This window comes from Heptranchias perlo, chromosome 16 (assembly GCF_035084215.1).
Source record: "Heptranchias perlo isolate sHepPer1 chromosome 16, sHepPer1.hap1, whole genome shotgun sequence".
In the NCBI taxonomy this organism is placed as follows: Eukaryota; Metazoa; Chordata; class Chondrichthyes; order Hexanchiformes; family Hexanchidae; genus Heptranchias; species Heptranchias perlo.
In genome coordinates this window covers 57440845-57461239 of record NC_090340.1, presented here as the reverse complement: position 1 = coordinate 57461239, position 20395 = coordinate 57440845, and the positions used below count along the sequence as shown (strand labels likewise).

Below are 20395 nucleotides of genomic sequence, written 5' to 3'. Positions count from 1 at the left end.
GGAGGGGGGGGGGGGGGCGGTGGGGGCGGTGGGGGGCTGGTGCTTCTCAGCTGAGTCTCATCCTGTCCTCACCTGAGGTCCACACATGCAATCCCTTTTCAAGTGATATGGGGAAAGTGGAGTTGAAGATCAGCCATGATCTTATTGAATGGTGGAGCAGGCTCGAGGGGCTGCATGGCCAACTCCTGCTCCTATTTCTTATGTTCCTTTGCTATTAACTTCCAGCAGGAGGTCATTGGATAGTGATCAGGAACTAGAGACCTACCTGATGTCTCTCATCTCAGGCCCTGGGACATTAAGGTCAATTGTAGGAACATAGTGTCTCTAACGTAGTAAAACATCTGCCCATGGGTGGGTTTGATGCTCCACCTCCCCCACCACCACCACCTCACCCGAAACCAGCTCCCAGTTATAACCTACCCCCTTTACGTGAGAATATTTTAGGCACGCCTAAAAATCCAGCTGGATGATCACACCAAGCAAATCGGACAGGGATCGGAAAGAGCATTCCAGTTCACATCTGTATACCCTCATCTATTCTCCTCTGTTGGGAAATTGACAGAAGCTGTATATATATTGAAAGCTTGCGTTGTGGCAGTTTTTTTTACGGTTGGCTTTGTGATGGTATATTCATCAATAATAGGCACCCACAAATCTCGGTGTGGCAGCCCATAAATATTTATCTGAAAAATTATGTTCTTGTAGCATTTTACTGCCCAAACGCACTTTATGTCACATTTAATGCTGAACACAGTCGAGAAGACATGACAACAAACATTAAGGGTGTGAAAATAACATTGAATAATTAAAATGGTCATACAAACCCAATGTAGAGGAATAAAGTGAGAAGTATTTCAATTTAAGTAATCTGATCCAAACATGACTGAACATGACTTGACAGGACAAAAGGCCTTTTCCAAAATCCAGAGTTTATTTTGATTTACAACCCTGAAGTCGAATAAATGGATGCAGGACAATGTTCATCATAGAATCTTAGAAACATAGAGCACAGAAGGTGGATATTCGGCCCATCATGCCTGTGCTGGCTCTTTGAAAGAGCTATCCATTAGTCCCACTCTCATGTTCTTTCCCCATAGCCCTGCAAATATTTTCTTTTCAAGTATTTATCCAATTCCCTTTCGAAAGTTATTATTGAATCTGCTTCCACCACCCTTTCAGGCAGTGCATTCCAGATCATAACAACTCGCTGTGTAAAAAAAATCTCTTCATGTCACCTCTGGTTCTTTTGCCAATTACCTTAAATCTGTGTCCTCTGGTTACCGACCCTTCTGTCACTGGAAACAGTTTCTCCTTATTTACTCTATTCAAACCCTTCATGATTTTGAACAACTCTCCCCTTAACCTCCTCTGCTGTAAGGAGAACAAATCCAGCTTCTCCAGTCTATCCACATAACTGAAGTCCCTCATCCCTGGAATCATTCTAGTAAATCTTTTCTGTACCTTCTTTAAAACCTTGACATCCTTCCTAAAGTGTGGTGCCCAGAATTGGACACAATACTCCAGCTGGGACCTAACCAGTGATTTATAAAGGTTTAGCATAACTTCTTTGCTGTTGTACTCTGTGCCTTGGTTTATAAAGCCCAGGATCCAATGTGCTTTTTTAACAGTCTTCTCAACTTGTCCTGCTACCTTCAAACATTTGTGTACGTACACCCCCAGGTCTGTCTGTTCCTGCACCCCGTTTAAAATTTTACTATTTAGTTTATATTGCCTCTCCTCATTCTTTTTTCCAAAATGCATCACTTCACACTTCACTGCATTAAATTTCATCTGCCATGTCTCTCCCCATTTCACCAGTCTACCTATGTCCTCCTGAAGTCTGATACTATCCTCCTCACTATTTACCACATTTACGAGGTGAGGGTGCATTTAGTTCACCAATTTGTCTCCTCCCTTCTCGAAGGCACTAGCTCTGGAGTATGGTTCCACTGGCACTGGCCATCTTCCGATACCTCACCCAAGAGGCCATGTGTGAGCTCAGATAGTTGGTGTCAACCGGCTATTTGGCTGTGGCGAGCATCATAACCGAGTCTGGTCCTGCCCTCCTCCAACATCCACACTGGCAAGTCTCCCAACATGAGTTGATGATTCACAACCAGGAGCAGGAGCCTTGGCACCTTTCCCCCTCCTTAATCGAGGGATGCTGAGGACAATTGTAACGCTCATATCGTCAACCTGGCGGTAATCACCTAACTCAGCACCGGACAGGAATATCCAACCTAGGACCTTCTGGATTGTATGGCTCAGTTACAGTTTGCTTTTGCCAAATGAGGGAATGGGATAACGGGTCAGCAGTGGGAGCCAATGACTAATTTTTGTTTTCCTGTCCCAAGACATTGGCTGATGCCAATTTTAGTACCCGTACCAATGATCTGCATTGAGTTGGCAGATCTCATTTGGGGTGGTGGTGTTATGCGTATGTGTGTGGACATTGGGGAAAGACAGTTTTAGTCTCAGGCACACGATTGAACAATCTGGTAAAACTCAGTCTCCAGGCTTTAGTTTGTGCGGTGGTGGAGTGGTTACATTACTGGACTAGTAAATCCAGAGACACATGAGTTCAAACGTGAGAATTTGAATTCAGTTTTACAAATCTGGAAACTAACCGTGAAGCTGTTGGATTGTTGTAAAAACCCAACTGGTCCACTAATGTCCTTTAGGGAAGGAAGCCCACCGTCCTTACCCGGTCTGGGCCTATATGTGACTCCAGTCCACATCAACATGGTTGAATCTGAGCTGCCCTCTGAAGTGGCCTAGCAAGCCCCTCAGTTACATGGGTAATACATACAGGCCTTGCCAGCGACGCCCACAGCTCAAGAATGAATAAAGGGAAATAATTTTTTATTACTAGAATTAGTACACACAGGGTTAATTATGACTTCCGCGGGTTGTTTCTGCAGGGTATAAGACCACACCTTTTTGTTTGAACAGGTGATGGTCAATTAGTATGCATCTGGACTGTGGTTTTTGTCAAACAAGAGGGTGGATTTTAATTTACCAATTTCAATTGGATATGGAGTATTGAGTTATACCTGTTTTGAAGTATCTGTGATAGGTGGATGGATAAAGTGTTATGTTCCAGTTATCACAGATGTATCAATTGGAGGACAAACATCTTATACTCTCGTCAAAGAGTGGCTAACCATTAATTAATTATGGGAAATGCTGTTTTTTGAGTGGGTTTTGTCTTTTACAACTTCAAAGGAGCTGTAATGGTAAAAAGAAATAACTTGTATTTATATAACACCTTTCACAACCTCAGGACATCCCACAGCACTTTATACCCAATAAAGTACAGTTGTAATGTAGAAAGATGCAGCAGCCAATTTGCACAATGCAAGGTCTCACAAACAGCAATGTGGTAATGAGCAGATAATCTGTTTTAGTGTTGTTGGTTGAGGGATAACTATTGGCCAGGACACCAGGGAAAGATCCCCTTCTATTGTTTGATTAGTGCTGTGGGATTTTTCATGTCCCCCTGGCAGGCCCTCAGTTTAATGTCTTATCTGAAACACAGCACCTCCAACAGTGCAGTACTCCCTCAATATTGTACTGGAGTGTCAGCCTAAATTACAGGCTCAATTCTCTGGAGTGAGGACTTGAACCTATAGCCTTCCTGTACTAGAGGCTGTGTTATCATGGATCCACGGCTGATGTGGTTGGTTAGTTTAACTCAGTCCCTAGTCATGCTTCAACCAGTAGAGGGTCCGCTCCTGTGAAGCGCCTCGGGACGTTTTACTGCGTTAAAGGTGCAAGTTCATGCAAGTTGTTGTTGTTGTTGCACGGTGCGAGGGACTGCACAAGGGGTCTTGGGTGAGATTCTCTGAGTCTCTGGGCTCTTGCGTGCAATAACTGGTTTATTGGAGAATGATGGGCGCGCAACTCATTATAAACTGCCTACTGCCCGGGGTCTCAGAAAATTCCACCCAACTGCATCCAACTTTTGGCATTATGGGTATGAAAGAATGCAGAACTATATAAAAAAAACACAGGAAATACTCCTCAGGTCAGTCAGCACCTGGAAAGAGAAGAGCCACGTTCGGGGGTACATTCCTGAACCAGTAGAAGCTGAGAAGACAGAGGGGTGAAGTGATAGAGGTCTTTAAGATTATGAAAGGGTTTGATTGGGTAGAGGTAGAGACAATATTTCCGCTCATGGGGGAAGACCAAAACTTAGGGGCCATCAGTATGAGAGTCGCTAATAAACCCAACAGGGAATTCAGGAGAATCTTCTTTACCCAGAGAGTGGCTAGAACGTGGAACTCGGTACCACAAGGAGTAGTTGAGACGAATCGCATAGACGCAATTAAGGGGAAGCTGGATAAGTACATCAGGGAGAAAGGGATAGAAGGACATGCTGATGGGGTTAAATGAAGAGGTGTGGGAGGAGGCTGTTGTGGAGCATAAACCAGTTGGTCCGAATGGCTGTGAATTCCATGTAAGACCTGCATTTTCTCTGATGTGGAGATGCCGGTGATGGACTGGGGTGGACAAATGTACGGAGTCGTACAACACCAGGTCATAGTCCAGCGTCCTGACGAAGGAGCAAAGCTCCGAAAGCTTGTGATTTCAAATAAAGCTGTTGGACTATAAACCTGGTGTTGTACGACTCCGTACATTTGCATTTTCTCTCGACAGGTGCAGGACTGACCAGCTGTGCATTTCCAGCAGTTTCTATTTTCATTGCAGATTCCCAGAATTTGCAGTTAAACTTATTCTATCCAGCATCTGGAAGATGCTAAACATACTTCCCTGCTGCGGACCTGTGCTTTGTAAATGATAATCGTGTATATATATATATATATATATACAAAACTAACCCCCCTTGACACCGCGCGTTATACTCGCTGAAATACGACCAGTCTGGGTGTCTGCGCCAGCGCTGCCGCTTCGGTTCATTCGCAGCTCAAGTCACCGCCGGACTCACTCTCTCTGCAGGAGAGACAGTGAAACATTTTTTTTAAGTGAACACTTCCCCCCTTTCCCCTCCCACCCCTTTTCCCCCCTTCCACCCCCTTCTTTTTTTTTTGTTCCAGGCGACCTCCTCCACCTCTTTCCTCATGGCTAACGAAGGGGTGGATAAAAGCGAGGAGACGGAGCATATGATCGAGAAGGATGCGGCCAAGGAGCGCGGCGGTGCGCTGGGGGACACCAAGGAGATCCGCGCCGTCATCCTCTCCGGGTTCGGGGGTTTAAACAAGCTGAGGGTGGCGAAGAAAGCGATGCCCGAACCTCAGGAGGGAGAGGTGAAAATCCGAGTCAAGGCCTGGTTAAGTAGCAGCTTTCACACTAATCTAGAATAACTGCACTTCACCTCTATACTGTGTGTGCTTATAGACATCCAGAATCTATACATGTACCACTTATATACTGTGTGTGCTTATAGATATCCAGAATCTATACATGTACCACTTACATACTGTGTGTGCTTATAGATATCCAGAATCTATACATGTACCACTTACATACTGTGTGTGCTTATAGATATCCAGAATCTATACATGTACCACTTACATACTGTGTGTGCTTATAGATATCCAGAATCTATACATGTACCACTTACATACTGTGTGTGCTTATAGATATCCAGAATCTATACATGTACCACTTACATACTGTGTGTGCTTATAGATATCCAGAATCTATACATTTACCACTTACATACTGTGTGCACTTACAGATATCCAGAATCTATACACTTACCACCCATATACTGTGTGTACACATAAACACCCAGCATCTTATACATTTACCACTTATATACTGTGAGTACACATAGACATCCAGCATTTTATACATTTGCTATCTATATATTGTGTGCTTATAGACATCCAGCATCTTATATGGTTACCATATACATACTGTGTGTGCTTATAGACATCCGGCGTCTTATACATTTGCCATCTATATACGGTGTGTGCTTATAGATATCCAACATTTTATATATTTACCACCTAGATACTGTGTGTGCTTATAGACGTTCAGCATCTCATACATTTACCTACCTGCTATATAATGTAGCAATGCAATTTACATTTCTACCCTTCTAAGTATAGTAATGGAATATTACATAAAATGTATATCATAAATATGTATCTTTACTGTATATATAAGAATGAAACGTCAGCATTGTATATATACGATAAAACATTTTTACATAGTGATACTTTTAGTAGATGGATGTAATAACCTATAGAAGACATTTTATTGACATATATATATGGTAGAGTTTCCCCCCATATTAACATAAAAGACCCTTTAGCTTCTAATTATCTCATTTGCCGCTGTTCTTTTTCTATTTACTTGAAGTGTTTCCCTCATGCTGCGTTTTCTGTAATACGCCTTTGGTAACTAATGGAGTGATCAATTCAGATCCCGATCGATCCGATGCTCCCGTGTCAAACCCTGCGCCAGAAACATCAGCGTCCGCCTGCTCCGTATCAGTCACTGCGGGATCAATTCATTCAGCATTGACCAGGAGGGAAATGTGTGCTCTGGAAGGGAGAGATAAAGAAGGAAATCAGTCTGAAAATAATCTGTGTAGACGCATTTGGTGGCTTTACAGTGCTAAATTGTGTTAATAATATTCGTTTCAGACATGCAAGATTTCAGTCTTTGAACGTTGCAAGTTAATTTGATAGAAATCTGCTGCAGTAGTTTGGGTTTTATTTTTAGCTTGAGGTGACCTGTTGAAATCGTTTCAGTACCAATAGTGGAAGAGGGGTGAGGGGAGAGGAAGGGGGGGGGGGGGGGGGGGTGGAAACCCACGCTTGAGTGTGCATGTTAGGAGAAATGCAAGGTATCTTCTATAGCGTTGCAGTAATGCGTGTAAAACACCCCGCGCAGTAAAAGCAAGGCGTGGAATTGGGGTGAAAAGGAGAAATGGGCGAGGGTTCCTTTGCAAGATGCAGCTCTGTGATCGTGTGTGTGTGATTCCCATTTGATGCAAACAATAAATGTGACAGACGCCAGTCACAGGTCTCCCAGCCAACTATTGATGCAGCAGTTAATTAAAACTGCACGGTAAGCTACTGTTAATTAATGAATTAATTAAATACACCAGACATAACTTTTAGACCAAAGCAAAATACTGCAGATGCTGGTGATCTGAAATAAAAGCAAAAAATGCTGGAAAACGCTCAGCAGGTCAGGCAGCATCTGTGGAGAAAGAAACAGAGGTAATGTTTCAGGTCGATAACCTTATATCAGAGCTGGAGAATAACTTTTGGACATCCATGTACTATGCATGGGAGCGCGACAGTGTTGTACAGAACTATAACTTGGGACAGAATAGATCAAAGCATGGCCATAAGTGTATGGATAACCCATATTAAACATTCCCAGTCTCCCGGCCCATGGCAACCTCTGCTTTAACCTCAATCCTGATACTTTTGTTTTCATTGGAAAGATGTCAAGTGACTTCTCAATTCCAGGGTCAGACCCCAGTTTCATGATCAAAAATCTTCTGATTCATTTAGTATATATAACACATTTAAAAAAAATTACTTTATTGAGCAAAAGCACCGGGGATCTATAAAACACCATCTTTCACCTCTTTCACCCTCCTCTCCTGAAGACGTTGACTGATGCTGACAGTTTTGAGGTACCAGTTGTTCTCTGTCCCTCAGCCAAGTGACCACTCTTCACGAGTAAGTCTAGACTGAGCGCATTGGCAGGGTGTTCCACTGTCAGCCCAACTGTACCCGATGTTCATACAATCAACCCGGTCCAGCAGGGTTGACTGATAGCAATTAGGAGGCGGAGCTCACCTGTCTTATTTTCCCCCTTTCCAGCCCAGGCACCGAGGAGAAACATTGGAGAGGGATGGTGTGGTCAACTGTGGTCACAGTAGAAAGGTTAAGGAGGGGTCGCGCAATCATGGTCGCAATCACAGGGGATGTCGTTCATGGCTTTATCTAGGGTTATTTCGGTTCCTTGAGAAGGGTGGAAATCGGATTGGAGGGATTGGAACAGGGAGTCGGAGAGACAGGGCTGGGAGCAAACGACAGATTCAAGGACTGTAGAGAAGGAAGAAACAAGATGGAGGTGGAGCCATAGTTGGCGAGGGCAAATTGGTTGAAATGTGATCAGCTTTTTTTTGGGGGGTTGGGTGTTGGGAAGTGGAAAGAGAAAGGAGAGACAGTGCGAGAGGGAAGATACGACCTCCAGTTCTTTTTAGAAAGCCGGCATCATAACCACCTGCTATAAACAGCCATTTTGACTCAGTCCTGGTAGCGGCTGCAGGGAGATGGAGTCAAGATTTGAGATAAGGAAAAGTGCTGTTGAAGACTTCAGAGGAACTAAGGAACTAATTTAATTAAAATGTATCTGATAACCCTGGGATTCTGGATTGGGAGTTTGGAAAGGATGAGAATTGAATTATGGAATGTTACAGCACAGAAACAGGCCATTTGGCCCATCAAGCCTGGCCACAGTTTTTCTCCACATGAAGCACCCAGTCTAATCCAACTCTCCTGATTGCTTGCCCTTTAATATTCCACTTTTGTAAGCAACTATCTAATTCCCTTTAAAATATAATTTGTGGCTGCTCCTTCAACAACAGAAGAGAATTGGCAGAGAATTCCACGTTTTAACCACCTGTGTAAAGAAGTTTTTTTCTAACCTCCCCTTTAATTCTTCTTGTGATTATCTTAAATCTGTGCTTTCTCGGTACCTTCCTGAGTGGTGGAAACAGCCTATCACCATCTGCCCCATCATAACCTTTCATATTCTTGAAGATCTCCAAAAAAGGTCATCTCTTAACCTTCTCAGCTCCGATGAGAAATCCCTAATATTTCATCTCTCTCTATAACTGTAACCTGGTAACACATCCTAGTGAATCTACTTTGTGCCTATTCCATTGTTATTAAATCCTTCCTATAATGGATTAGCCCGAGGGCAGAAGGAGGGGAACAGCATTACTCAAGCTTAGGCGTTGGACAATTACATGATTACAAACCACACTGTTCTAGGTACCGTATTTTGTCTTTAAAGGAGTAATACTATTACATTTTAAATAGCGTTTGCACTCAGTTTGACGAATGGTAGTTTAAAAATAACAAATAATGGACTGTATTTTGTTGGTTTCTGCATTGATATAAGGTTTTGCTGTGCCTGTAGTGACAGATGTGGCAATGAGTCTGTTCCATTTGTGACTATTACATGCAGTCATGACTGGCAGCAGTAGGGTGGGGATACAGAGCTACAGGATCTTAGGAAGGAACACAGGCCATTCAGCCCCTCGAGCCTGTTCCACCAATGAGTTAGATCATGGCTGATCTGTATCTCAACTCCATCTACTCGCCTTGGTTCTATAACCCTTACCTAACAAAAATCTATCAATCTCAGTTTGGAAATTTTCAGTTGACCCCCCCTCCAGCCACGACAGCTGTTTGGGGGAGGGAATTTCAGATTTCCACTACCCTTTGTACCCATCTTTAAGCTGGGTAGTTGCAAAATGACAAACGTAGTGGAGCACTGTATAAAAGAAAGGGAAGGGACAAAACAGGGTAGAACAGGGAGTTCCATTCATGCCTACCTGTTCTGGCGCCAATCTCTGTCAGGTAGAGGCCTGGCATTGTATAACAGGGACCGAGAAAAAACAAGAGGGTAAGTTCACTAAGCTCCTCGTCCAGTATTAACAGAGCTGTGGGAGCATGTTGTCTATCTCGGAGAGGAATTTCCCAGATCTTTCCCCAAATTGGCCTGGGTTTTTAACCTGGTTTTTATCGCCAGCAGATCACATGGTTTCGGGTGGGGTGGGGAGTGTGTATGTTGTGATGCGCAAGGTATCACCATTGTGTGGGACAGGCTGAAGAGACCAAAGGGTCTTCTCCTGTCCATCTTTGTTCGTATGTTTGTATCTGTCTTCACAATTAGAAGATGGTGCATGACGCCGGGGGGAGGGGCTCACCCAAAAAAAGAGGAAGGGGAAGAAAAACAAATAAATAACTAGAGGTAAAATGGGGGGAAAAAACCTGCAAATGCTGGAATTCTGCAATAAAACAGATCATGGTGGAAATAGACAGCATTGGAAAAGAGAAGAGACAGGTTAATGTTTGGTCTATACCCACAACATTCCTGGTAGAATTCTTGTGGATTTTTAGGGAGGTTATGGATTTCTTCACTCTAAGATAAAGACCATTTGCTCAGCTGCCTCAGCCTCATACTTTCCTACCCTAGACGCCCCTAGCTCTTCCCACAATTAAGCCCCAATTTCATATCTTTCTGCAGATTTTGCGCTATCTCCCCCCAGTTCATCAAAGGAACAGGAGTAGGCCATTCAGCCCCTCGAGCCTGTTCCGCTCTTTAGTTAGATTATGGCTGATCTGTAATTTAATTCCATTTACCTGCCTTCATGTTCCTTAATACCCTTGCCTAACAAAAATCTAACAATCTCAGTTTTGACATTTTTAATTGACCCCCAGCTTTTTGAGGGAGAGAGTTCTCGATTTCTACTACCCTAATCACTTTCATGAGAACCTACTTGACCACCTACCAACCCAAATCTTCACCACGCAGTGACCCCCTCCTACACCCAATGCTTGCTGACAGCTTCAATGGCTCCATCTCTTCAGGCTCTGTTACCCCCTCCCATCCTCTCCCACTGCAGCTGTAATTTGAATCTCTCTGTCCTCTCTGAAGTCCTTGAACATGTTGGTGTTATCCAGCTCCTGCATTCTAACCCGCACCTGCTTTGCAACCCCACCCTCCTCCATCACACCTTTGGTGGAAGAGCCTTCAGTCATTTAGGCCCCACATTCTAACACTCACCTTAAACGCCTCCACTCGCTACTTTTCTCCACTCCGTCAAAAGCCTCCTTAAACCTATTGCTTTGACCTTGCCTTCAGTCACCACCCCCCCAACCCTTCTCCCACTACAACTTGACGTCCTCTTATTTTGTTGTTCCCCCTCGGTGAACCACTTAGGAACGTTTTGTTACATTAAAGGCGATGTAAAAGTTTCATGTTGTTGTCTTTATAGATGCTGACAGACCTTTGTTCTGCTGAGTTCTAATTCTGACAAGAGGCCTCCACTTAAAATGTTAACCTTTCTTTTTAACAGCTGCTATTGGGCCTGCTGTGTATTTCCAGCATTTTTACAATTTATTTCATACATTAGTAAGTAGTTTGGCTCCAGATGTTAGCATTAGAAGCTCCATTTTAATGATTTCTGCCCTTGCCAACCAGAGCTAAGCAGGATTGATTCATTAAAATATGCATGTGTTGAGAATCAAAAGGCAATAATCATTAGTGATTCAATGCACCACTTTACAAATTAGATTCCTTTCGCTGTTAACCCTAGCACGTTTTATTTGTTACATCTGCGAAAGATACTATCACCTGACACAATTTCAGCGAAGTAATGTAAACAGGGTCTACAGAAAGTATTGCAACTTGCTGAGCCTTCAAAAGCGATGCCTATTTAGACAGTTTTACCAGTTGTAACTTGGAAACAGTACAGACTATGGCTAGCTTTTAAGTTTTCAAAAGCGAGGTCAACCTGAAAATGGGTTAGGGTGGAAGTCTTATGAATTCTGTGCTCATTGAAATGAGGGTTAAAGGTGTAGGAGAATTAAATATTTTCTACTCTGTGTCGAGTGAGAACAACAGATTCTCATTGGAAGCATGGTGTAGGTGGAGTCACTTTGGGGTTGAGTTGGGTCCAAGATGAGCTACTTTGGCAATGGGAAGTAGGAATCAGGCTGACCTTCTGTGGTAGATTCGGTAATCTGATGTCTGAGCCAGGCAGTCTGCAGTATTCTAGGATGTCAGCCTGGCTCACTGATGAGATCTGAAAAGTTGACCTGTCACTGGAGACTAGCATTCTTCCTACTTGGCTTTATAGCACCCTGCATGTCAATATAACGTGGTCTTAGCTGAACAAACAGAAGGAAGTTTACCATTGGCCTGTACTGATCAGCTGTGCAGTTTTCGCCAGCTCACTCCGGCAGTATCACTATGCATAATTGGGGTTATTAGGTCTTGGCTGTTGTTACCCTGTACACAATACTTTGCGCTTTCAGAAAGTAGAGACACAGAGTGCACTCTATGTTACGCATACAGAAACTCTACTTATGTGGAATTTCTTTTGCATAACCTTAAATATGACGATGGGTTTCTGCACATGCCAGTTGACCAAAGAAAAAATAACGAGCACGGTGTACAACACGTGGCTTTGAGTCCTTTTAAACAATCCCAATAATAGGCACCAACCTAGTCCTCTTTCCCATTTCGCCCACCAGCTTCTCTGGATGACGGTGCCCAATTATTGCTGAATTCTGGGCTGTTTTGTGCAAATCCACTGCCAACTGGGTCATGAATGACCTTCAGAACTCATTTCACTTTGCACCTTTTCATTCATAGCCCATTCCTATGATAGTGCTTTCTCAGGAGGCTGACTATGTTACCACTCAGGATGATTTATTTTCTTGCCTCCTGGGCAAAGCACCATCAAACGGTGAATGGACGTTAGTGGTGAGACTTGCCATTTGGTCTGCCATTCGCTTCTGGCGGGCAGGCTGACCTCTCAGCCCATGCACATGCATAATTGTTCTGGTGTCATCACCAGTTTCCAAATCTACCTAGAGTACAAAAGGAGTGAATTCAGAATGTGAGGATCCAGTTTATTTGTGGAATTTAATCCCAGTGAATGCGGTTCCATGATGTGAGTGGGCCATCACTCTGTCTGTGCTTAGAGTCTTAAAGTACAACATTCGAATACATTGTGTTGTACTCCTGCATCTGCCACATTTACTCCTGCTTCCCCATCACCTCTATCCTTGTCAACCTCCATTTGCCCCCAATGCATTGAATACAGAATCCTGACCCTCATTTACAGATCCTTCAAAGGTCTCAGCCCACCATCTCTGTAACCTTCTCCAACCCTTTGTGCGAGCCTGTGCTCTGAATATGTTCTTTACATCTCCTGCTCCCTTCACTCCATCATTAGTGGCAGTACCTTCAGCCCTTAGCGTCCTATAATCTGGAATTCTCTCCCTGAACCCCAGTGCCTTGTTACAGGAACATTAGGAACAGGAGTAGGCCATCTAGCCCCTCTAGCCTGTTCCACCATTCAGTTAAATCATGGTTGTTCTGCACCTGAACTCCATTTACCTGCCTTTGCTCCATATCCCTCAATACTCTTACCTAACAAAAATCTATCTAGCGCAGTTTTGAAAATTTAAATCAACGGCATCCACAAGGTTTTGAGAGAGAGTGTTTCAAATTTCCATGACCCTTTGTGTGAAAAAATGCTTCCTGATTTCACTCCTAAAATGGTCTGGCACTAATTTTCATGTTATGCCCCCTTGTTCTGGACTCTCCCACCAGAGAAAATAGTTTCTCAGTATCTTCCCTATCGAATCCCTTTACCTTTCTCTTCACCTTCAAAAGCTTCCTCAAGACCTACTTCTTTGACCATTAGAGGTCACCTTCCCGTATCTTCTCCTACTGATGATTGTCGTCTTTTGCTCTTCTGTCTCGGGACATTCCTTATGCGATAGATGTTGCTTGCGTTGCTGGGACCTTGGGTTACCAGGCTAGGAAAGGACTTCTAAAAACCTCACGCAGATGGTTTGTTTAATTAATATCTTGGTTAATTATGGAGAAGAATTTCCTATTGTAAGTACTTCCTGCAGTGATAATGGACAGTCAAGCAAAACAGTGGAGGGAATCGACTGCTGTAGCAGGAAGACAATTTTCTTAATTGCATCATCACTGCTGAAGATGAAACCGAGTCCTTGTCTGCATTAAAAATAGGCTATCTGCCTGACCTCTGATGCAGCAGCAACATCAAACAGCCAGGAGCAAGCACATTGCAAATTGCATTTTATTTCCTTCAGTACTGTTAAACCACTTTATTATTTACGAGTTAGTATATTTAGACTACAATGTAAGCACATTGACAATAATGGCTATCTCCAACCAATTTATGCGGTAGTGGTCTAATTGAGGGGGTTTGTCTGAAATTGTAAGGAGAAATTACTGTCAGTGATATTATCCGATAAAGGTTTATCTTATAACGGTCTCGACCCCTCCACTGTCTCGTTTGTCACACTGCTTGTCCGAAATCCATTACTGGATGAGCAAAAGTTTTTGTCCAACTAAATATTGGGAAGACCGAAGCCATGCCTTTGGTCCCCGCTGCAAAGCTGTTCCATAGCCACTGATTCCATCCCACTCCCTGGCCACTGTCTGAGTCTGAATCAGACCGTTCGCAACCATGGTGACCTATTTGACCCTTAGATGAGCTTCTGACCACATATCCTCTCCATCACCAAGACCGCCTTCGTCCACCTCCGTAACATCACCCGTCTCCGCCCCTGCCGTAGCTCATCTGCTGCTGAAACCCTCATCCATGCCTTTCTTACCTCTAGACTCGACTATTCCAATGCTCTCCTGGATGGCCTCCCATCTTCCACCCTCCATAAACTTGAGCACATTCAAAACTGTGCTGCCCGTATCGTAATGCGCACCAAGTCCCGTTCTCCCATCACACCTGTGCTCGCTGACGTACATTGGCTCCTGGTCCGGGAACATTTCGATTTTAAAATTCTCATCCTTGTTTTCAAACCCTTCCATTGCCTCGTCCCTTCCCTCCCTATCTCTGTAACCTCCTCCAGCCCTGCAACCCTCCGAGATCTCTGCGCTCCTCCAATTCTTGCCTCATGCACATGCCCAATTTTAATTGCTCCACCATTGGTGGCCGTGCCTTCAGCTGCTTAGGCCCTAAGCTCTGGAATTCCCTCTCATAACCTCTCTGCCTCTCTCTCCTCCTTTAAGACGCTCCTTAAAATTTACCTCTTTGACCAAGCTTTTGGTCATCTGTCCTAATACCTCCTTATGTGGCGTGGTGTCAAATTTTGTTTGATAATCGCTCTTGTAAAGCACCTTGGGACGTTTTACTAAGTTAAAGGCGCTATATAAATGCAAGTTATTATTTTGGTTGTTGTTATGTACAGGTGCCAAATGTCCCCGTTTTGTTATTGTAAAGGAGCGGGTTAGCAATTCCATTCAAGAGAGAGGAATTTGGTTTGAGCCCATTAACCAATGGCTGAAACTGATTTCTACTGTTGCCAATCTTAAAAGAATGGTTGACATAAGTCAAAAAAATTCTCAATTACCTCAAATTGTACATTTTCTTGTTCCTGAGCCTGGGCGTACTGGTTTTGATTTGGGTGCAGCGAATGGAGGGAAATCCGGTGGGGAGGATTGCACACCCCTGAGAGAGCTCTCCTGATTTTCCACTGTTTGCTGTACTCAGGTGATCTAATATGCCCAGGCGCAGAAACAGGAAAATCTGCCCCACACTATATATCGGGTGGAATTTTCCAAGACCTCCCCTTCCACCAGTAGGGTCTTGCATGCAGCCGGTGACTTAATGGAAAATTGGGGGCTGTGTACTCCTGAATTTCTGATAAGCCACCCACTCTGCACAGTTCTGGGTCTCCATATTATAAAAAGAATATAGAGGCACTGGAGAAGGTACAAGAAAGATTTACTAGGATGGTACCATTACTGAGAGATTATACCTATCAGGAAAGATTGAACAGGCTGGGGCTCTTTTCTCTAGAAAAAGAAGGGTGAGGGGTGAGCTGATCGAGGTCTTTAAGATTATGAAAGGGTTTGATAGGGTAGATGTCGAGAAGATTTTTCTACTTGCGGGGTAGACCAAAACTAGGGGCCATAAATATAAGATAGTCACTAATAAATCCAATAAGGAATTCAGGAGAAACTTCTTTACCCAGAGAGTGGTTAGAATGTGGAACTCACTACCACAAGGAGTAGTTGAGGCGACGAGCGTAGATGCATTTAAGGGGAAGCTAGATAAGTACATGTGGGAGAAAGGGAAGGTTATGCTGATAGGGAGGGAGGAGGCTTGTGTGGAGCATAAACACCAGTATGGGCCAGTTAGGCCGAATGGCCTGTTTCTGCCCTGTACATTCTATGTAATTCTATGTAGTATGCAAGAAAATTTTGGCCATAATTATAATATACAATAGGATATCTTTTTTCTTGCTTGATCAATGGCTCAATAGAAAAATGCATCACCTGGTCTGGTTCTGAGCCGTAAACACCACAAGAAATTCCCAGGCTCAGTCCCTGGTCTGTGTTGAGTTAACACGTCGCAGACAGGGATCTTTTGATGCAGTGTGCTTGAGATAGAGAATTAAAAAAATCAGTAGGACGCCCTGTCCTGGAGTGGAGTTTGAGGCTGGGGGATAATTGGATCAAGACCTGCAGACATAATTCATTCCCCATTTTAAAGTCGTACATTCTCTCCTTATTTTGGTATTTCCATTATAAATTCTATGTCCACATTTATAATAGAAAGTGCCTATGTAAACTTGTCACACTGTAATTACATCTTCCTGCCAGTGGTAATGTTGCAGCGCCTCCACTGGGGGCAGGGTGTAATTCTAACCTGGTAAATTCTATATAGGCAAATATGGTTGGAAAAAGTTGACAGAATGTGTGCGAAAATGTAAGATTTTTAACGTACTGTAGATATTTATAGATATCCTCAAATTTAAAAAAGTATTCCTATTTAAAATCATCAAAACAATGGCTTTAAACCACAATAAATCAGCCCAGATAGAGTACACGAGAGACAATTTATGCTTCAGTATTAATTCTGCGAGGAATTTGTCCCTCGATATGTTTCACGGTAACATTTTGGGATATAGTATATGAGTAATTTGGGACATGACATACGGAGCAAAGTAATAGATTGGAAAAAAGGCTAATTTTGAGGGGATGAGAATGGAAATAGGGAAGGTAAACTGGAAAAAAAAACTGACAGACAAAGAGATAGAACAGCAGTGGGCAATATTTAAAACAGTGATCAATAGAGTTTAGGGGAAATATTTTCCCCTAAAAAAACAAGAACAAACTAGCCAGTAATGAAACACCATGGATGAATAAAGAGATAAGGGTAAAATTGAAACTAAAGAACAAGGCATATTCTAAGTACATAGACAATAAAGGAGAGGATGACAAAAGGGAATAAGAAGAGGTTAGGAAGGATATTAAAAAAACAATTAGGAAAGCAAAGAAGAACCACGAAACTAAATTATCAAGGAATATGAAAAGAAATAATGAAGAATTCTATAGACACATAAATAACAAAAGGAAAATCAGGATAGGGATATTGATAGGGCCACTAAGGGATGCACACGATAAACTCACAGATAATGACAGCAAAATGGCAGAAATATTGAATAGTTACTTTGCCTCAGTATTTACCAGGGAGATTAATAAGGTGGGCATGACATTAGAAGAAGAAAGCAAAAAAGATATAAAGACATTTAAGATAGGAAGGGGCAATAATTGATAAACTAATCAAACTTAGAGAGGATAAAACGTCTGGTCCGGATGGATTGCATCTGCGCATATTAAAAGAAGTTAGGGAAGAGATAGCAGAGGCACTATTACATATATATAAAAATTAATTAGGGAAGGGAATAGTGCCAGAGGACTGGCAGACAGCTAATGTTATTCCTATATTTAAAAAGGGAGACAGAACAAGTCCAGGGATCTACAGACCAGTTAGCTTAACATTGGTGGTAGCAAAGATAATGGAATCTTTACTTAAAGATGTAATAGAAAACGAAAATATAATGAAGAGTAGTCAGCACGGATTTCAGAAGGGAAAATCATGCATGACCAAACTTATTGAATTCTTTGAAGAAGTAACAGAAAGGGTAGATAAGTGTATTCTATTGAGAAATAAAAACTCCATGGGAAAAGTGATCCATCCGTGGCTAACTAAAGAAGTTAAGGATAGTATTAGATTAAAAGAAGAGGCTTATAATGTTGCAAAGAATAGTAGTAAGCCTGAGGATTGGGATAGTTTTAGAAAGCAGCAAAGGATGACCAAAAAATTGATAAAAAGGGAGAAAATAGAATATGCGAGTAAACTAGCAAGAAATATAAAAACAGATTGTAAGAGCTTCTATAAATTTGTAAAAAGGAAGAGAGTAACAAAAGTAAATGTTGGTCCCTTAGAGGCTGAGACAGGAGAAATTATAATGGGGAAAATGGAAATGGCAGAGACATTAAACAAATATTGTGTATTTGCCCTCACAGTAGAAGACACAAAAAGCATACCAGAAATAGTGGGGAACCAAGGGGCTAATGAGAGTGAGGAACTTAAAGTAATTAATATCAGTAGAGAAAAAGTACTAGAGAAACTAATGGGACTAAAAGCTGATAAATCCCCTGGACCTGATGGCCTACATCCTACGGTTCTAAAAGAGGTGGCTGCAGAGATAGTGGAGGCATTGGTTGTTATCTTCCAAAATTCCCTAGATTCTAGAACGGTCCCAGCGGATTGGAAGGTAGCAAATGTAACACGACTATTCAAGAAGGGAGGGAGAGAGAAAACAGGGAACTACAGGCCAGTTAGCCTGACATCAGTTGTTGGGAAAATGCTGGAATCCATTATTAAGGAAGTGGTAACAGGGTACGTAGAAAATCATAATATGATTAGGCAGAGTCAACATGATTTTATGAAAGGGAAATTGTGTTTGACAAATTAATTAAGAGTTTTTTGAGGATGTAACTAGTAGGTAGATAAAGGGGAACCAGTGGACGTAGTTTATTTGGATTTTCAAAAGGCATTCGATAAGGTGCCACGTAAAAGGTTGTTACGCAAGTTAAAAGCTCTTGGGGTTAATGGTAATATATTAGCATGGATAGAGGATTGGTTAACAGACAGAAAACAGAGAGTAGGGATAAATGGGTCATTTTCAGGTTGGCAGGCTGTAACTAGTGGGGTGCTGCAAGGATTGGTGCTTGGGCCTCAGCTATTTACAATCTATATTAATGACTTAGATGAAAGGACCAAGTGTAATGTATCCAAGTTTGCTGACGATAAAAAGCTAAGTGGAAAAGTAAGCTATGAGGAGGACACAAAGAGTCTGCAAAGGGTATAGACAGATTAAGTGAGAGGGCAAGAAGGTGGCAGATGGAGTATAATGTGGGAAATGTGAGGTTATTCACTTTGGTCGGAAGAATAGAAAAACAGAATATTTTTTAAATAGTGAGAAACTATTAAATGTTATTGTTCAGAGAGATTTGGGTGTCCTCGTACAAGAAAGACAGAAAGTTAGCATGCAGGTACAGCAAGCAATTAGGAAAGCAAATGGCATGTTGGCCTTTATTGCAGGGGGGTTAGAGTACAAGAGCAAAGACATCTTGCTGCAATTGTACAGGGCTTTGGGGTACAGTTTTGGTCTCCTTATCTAAAGAAGGATATACTTACCTTAGAGGTGGTGCAACGAAGGTTCACTAGATTGATTCCTGAGATGAGAGGGTTGTCCTATGCAGAGAGATTGAGTAGAATTGAACATAAGAACATAAGAATTTGGAGCAGGAGTAGGCCATACAGCCCCTCGAGCCTGCTCTGCCATTCAGTGAGATCATGGCTGATTTTCGACCTCAACTCCACTTTCCCGCCTGACCCTCATATCCCTTGATTGGCCAATACTCTCTGGAGATTAGAAGAATGAGAGGTGATCTCATTGAAACATATAAGATTCTGAGGTGGCTTGACAGGGTAGATACTAAGAGGTTATTTCCCCTGGCTGGAGAGTCCAGACTAGGGGGTGTAGTCTCATGATAAGGGGTCGGCCATTTAAGACTGAGATGAGGAGGAACTTCTTCCCGAATCTTTGGAATTCTCTACCTCAGAGGGCTGTGAATGCTGAGTCATTGAGTATATTCAATTGTAAACAATTTTACAACACCAAGTTATAGTCCAGCAATTTTATTTTAAATTCACAAGCTTTCGGAGGCTACCTCCTTCCTCAGGTGAACGATGTGGAAATGTATGGTGGAGGCTGTATGGCCTACTCCTGCTCCAAATTCTTATGTTCTTATGTTCAATTCTACTCAATCTCTCTGCATAGGACAACCCTCTCATCTCAGGAATCAATCTAGTGAACCTTCGTTGCACCACCTCTAAGGTAAGTATATTTCCACATCGTTCACCTGAGGAAGGAGGTAGCCTCCGAAAGCTTGTGAATTTAAAATAAAATTGCTGGACTATAACTTGGTGTTGTAAAATTGTTTACAATTGTCAACCCCAGTCCATCACCGGCATCTCCACATCATGAGTATATTCAAGGCTGAGATAGATAGATTTTTGGACTCTAAGCAAATCAAGGGATATGGGGATCGAGTGGGAAAGTAAAGTTGATGTTGAAGATCAGCCATGATCGTATTGACTGACGAATGAGGCTTGACGGGCCATATGGCCTACTCCTGCCCCTGTTTCTTATGTTCTTATATAACGCAGTAGATGTAATATATTCGGATTTTCCAAAGGCCTTCAGTAAGGTACCACATTGTAGACTAATGACTACAGTCA

At 42.5% G+C, this 20395-nt stretch overlaps 1 protein-coding gene across 1 annotated transcript in view; it reads left to right on the top strand.

Annotated features, from left to right (window-relative positions):
- Positions 1 to 5022: 5022 nt before the first annotated feature.
- Positions 5023 to 20395, top strand: part of vat1l (vesicle amine transport 1-like) — a 141657-nt gene continuing 126284 nt past the window's right edge. The window contains exon 1 of the mRNA XM_067997524.1: positions 5023 to 5290. Coding sequence (XP_067853625.1) covers positions 5082 to 5290 — 209 coding nt within the window. The 5' untranslated portion in view covers positions 5023 to 5081. The remainder of the gene's footprint in view (positions 5291 to 20395) is intronic.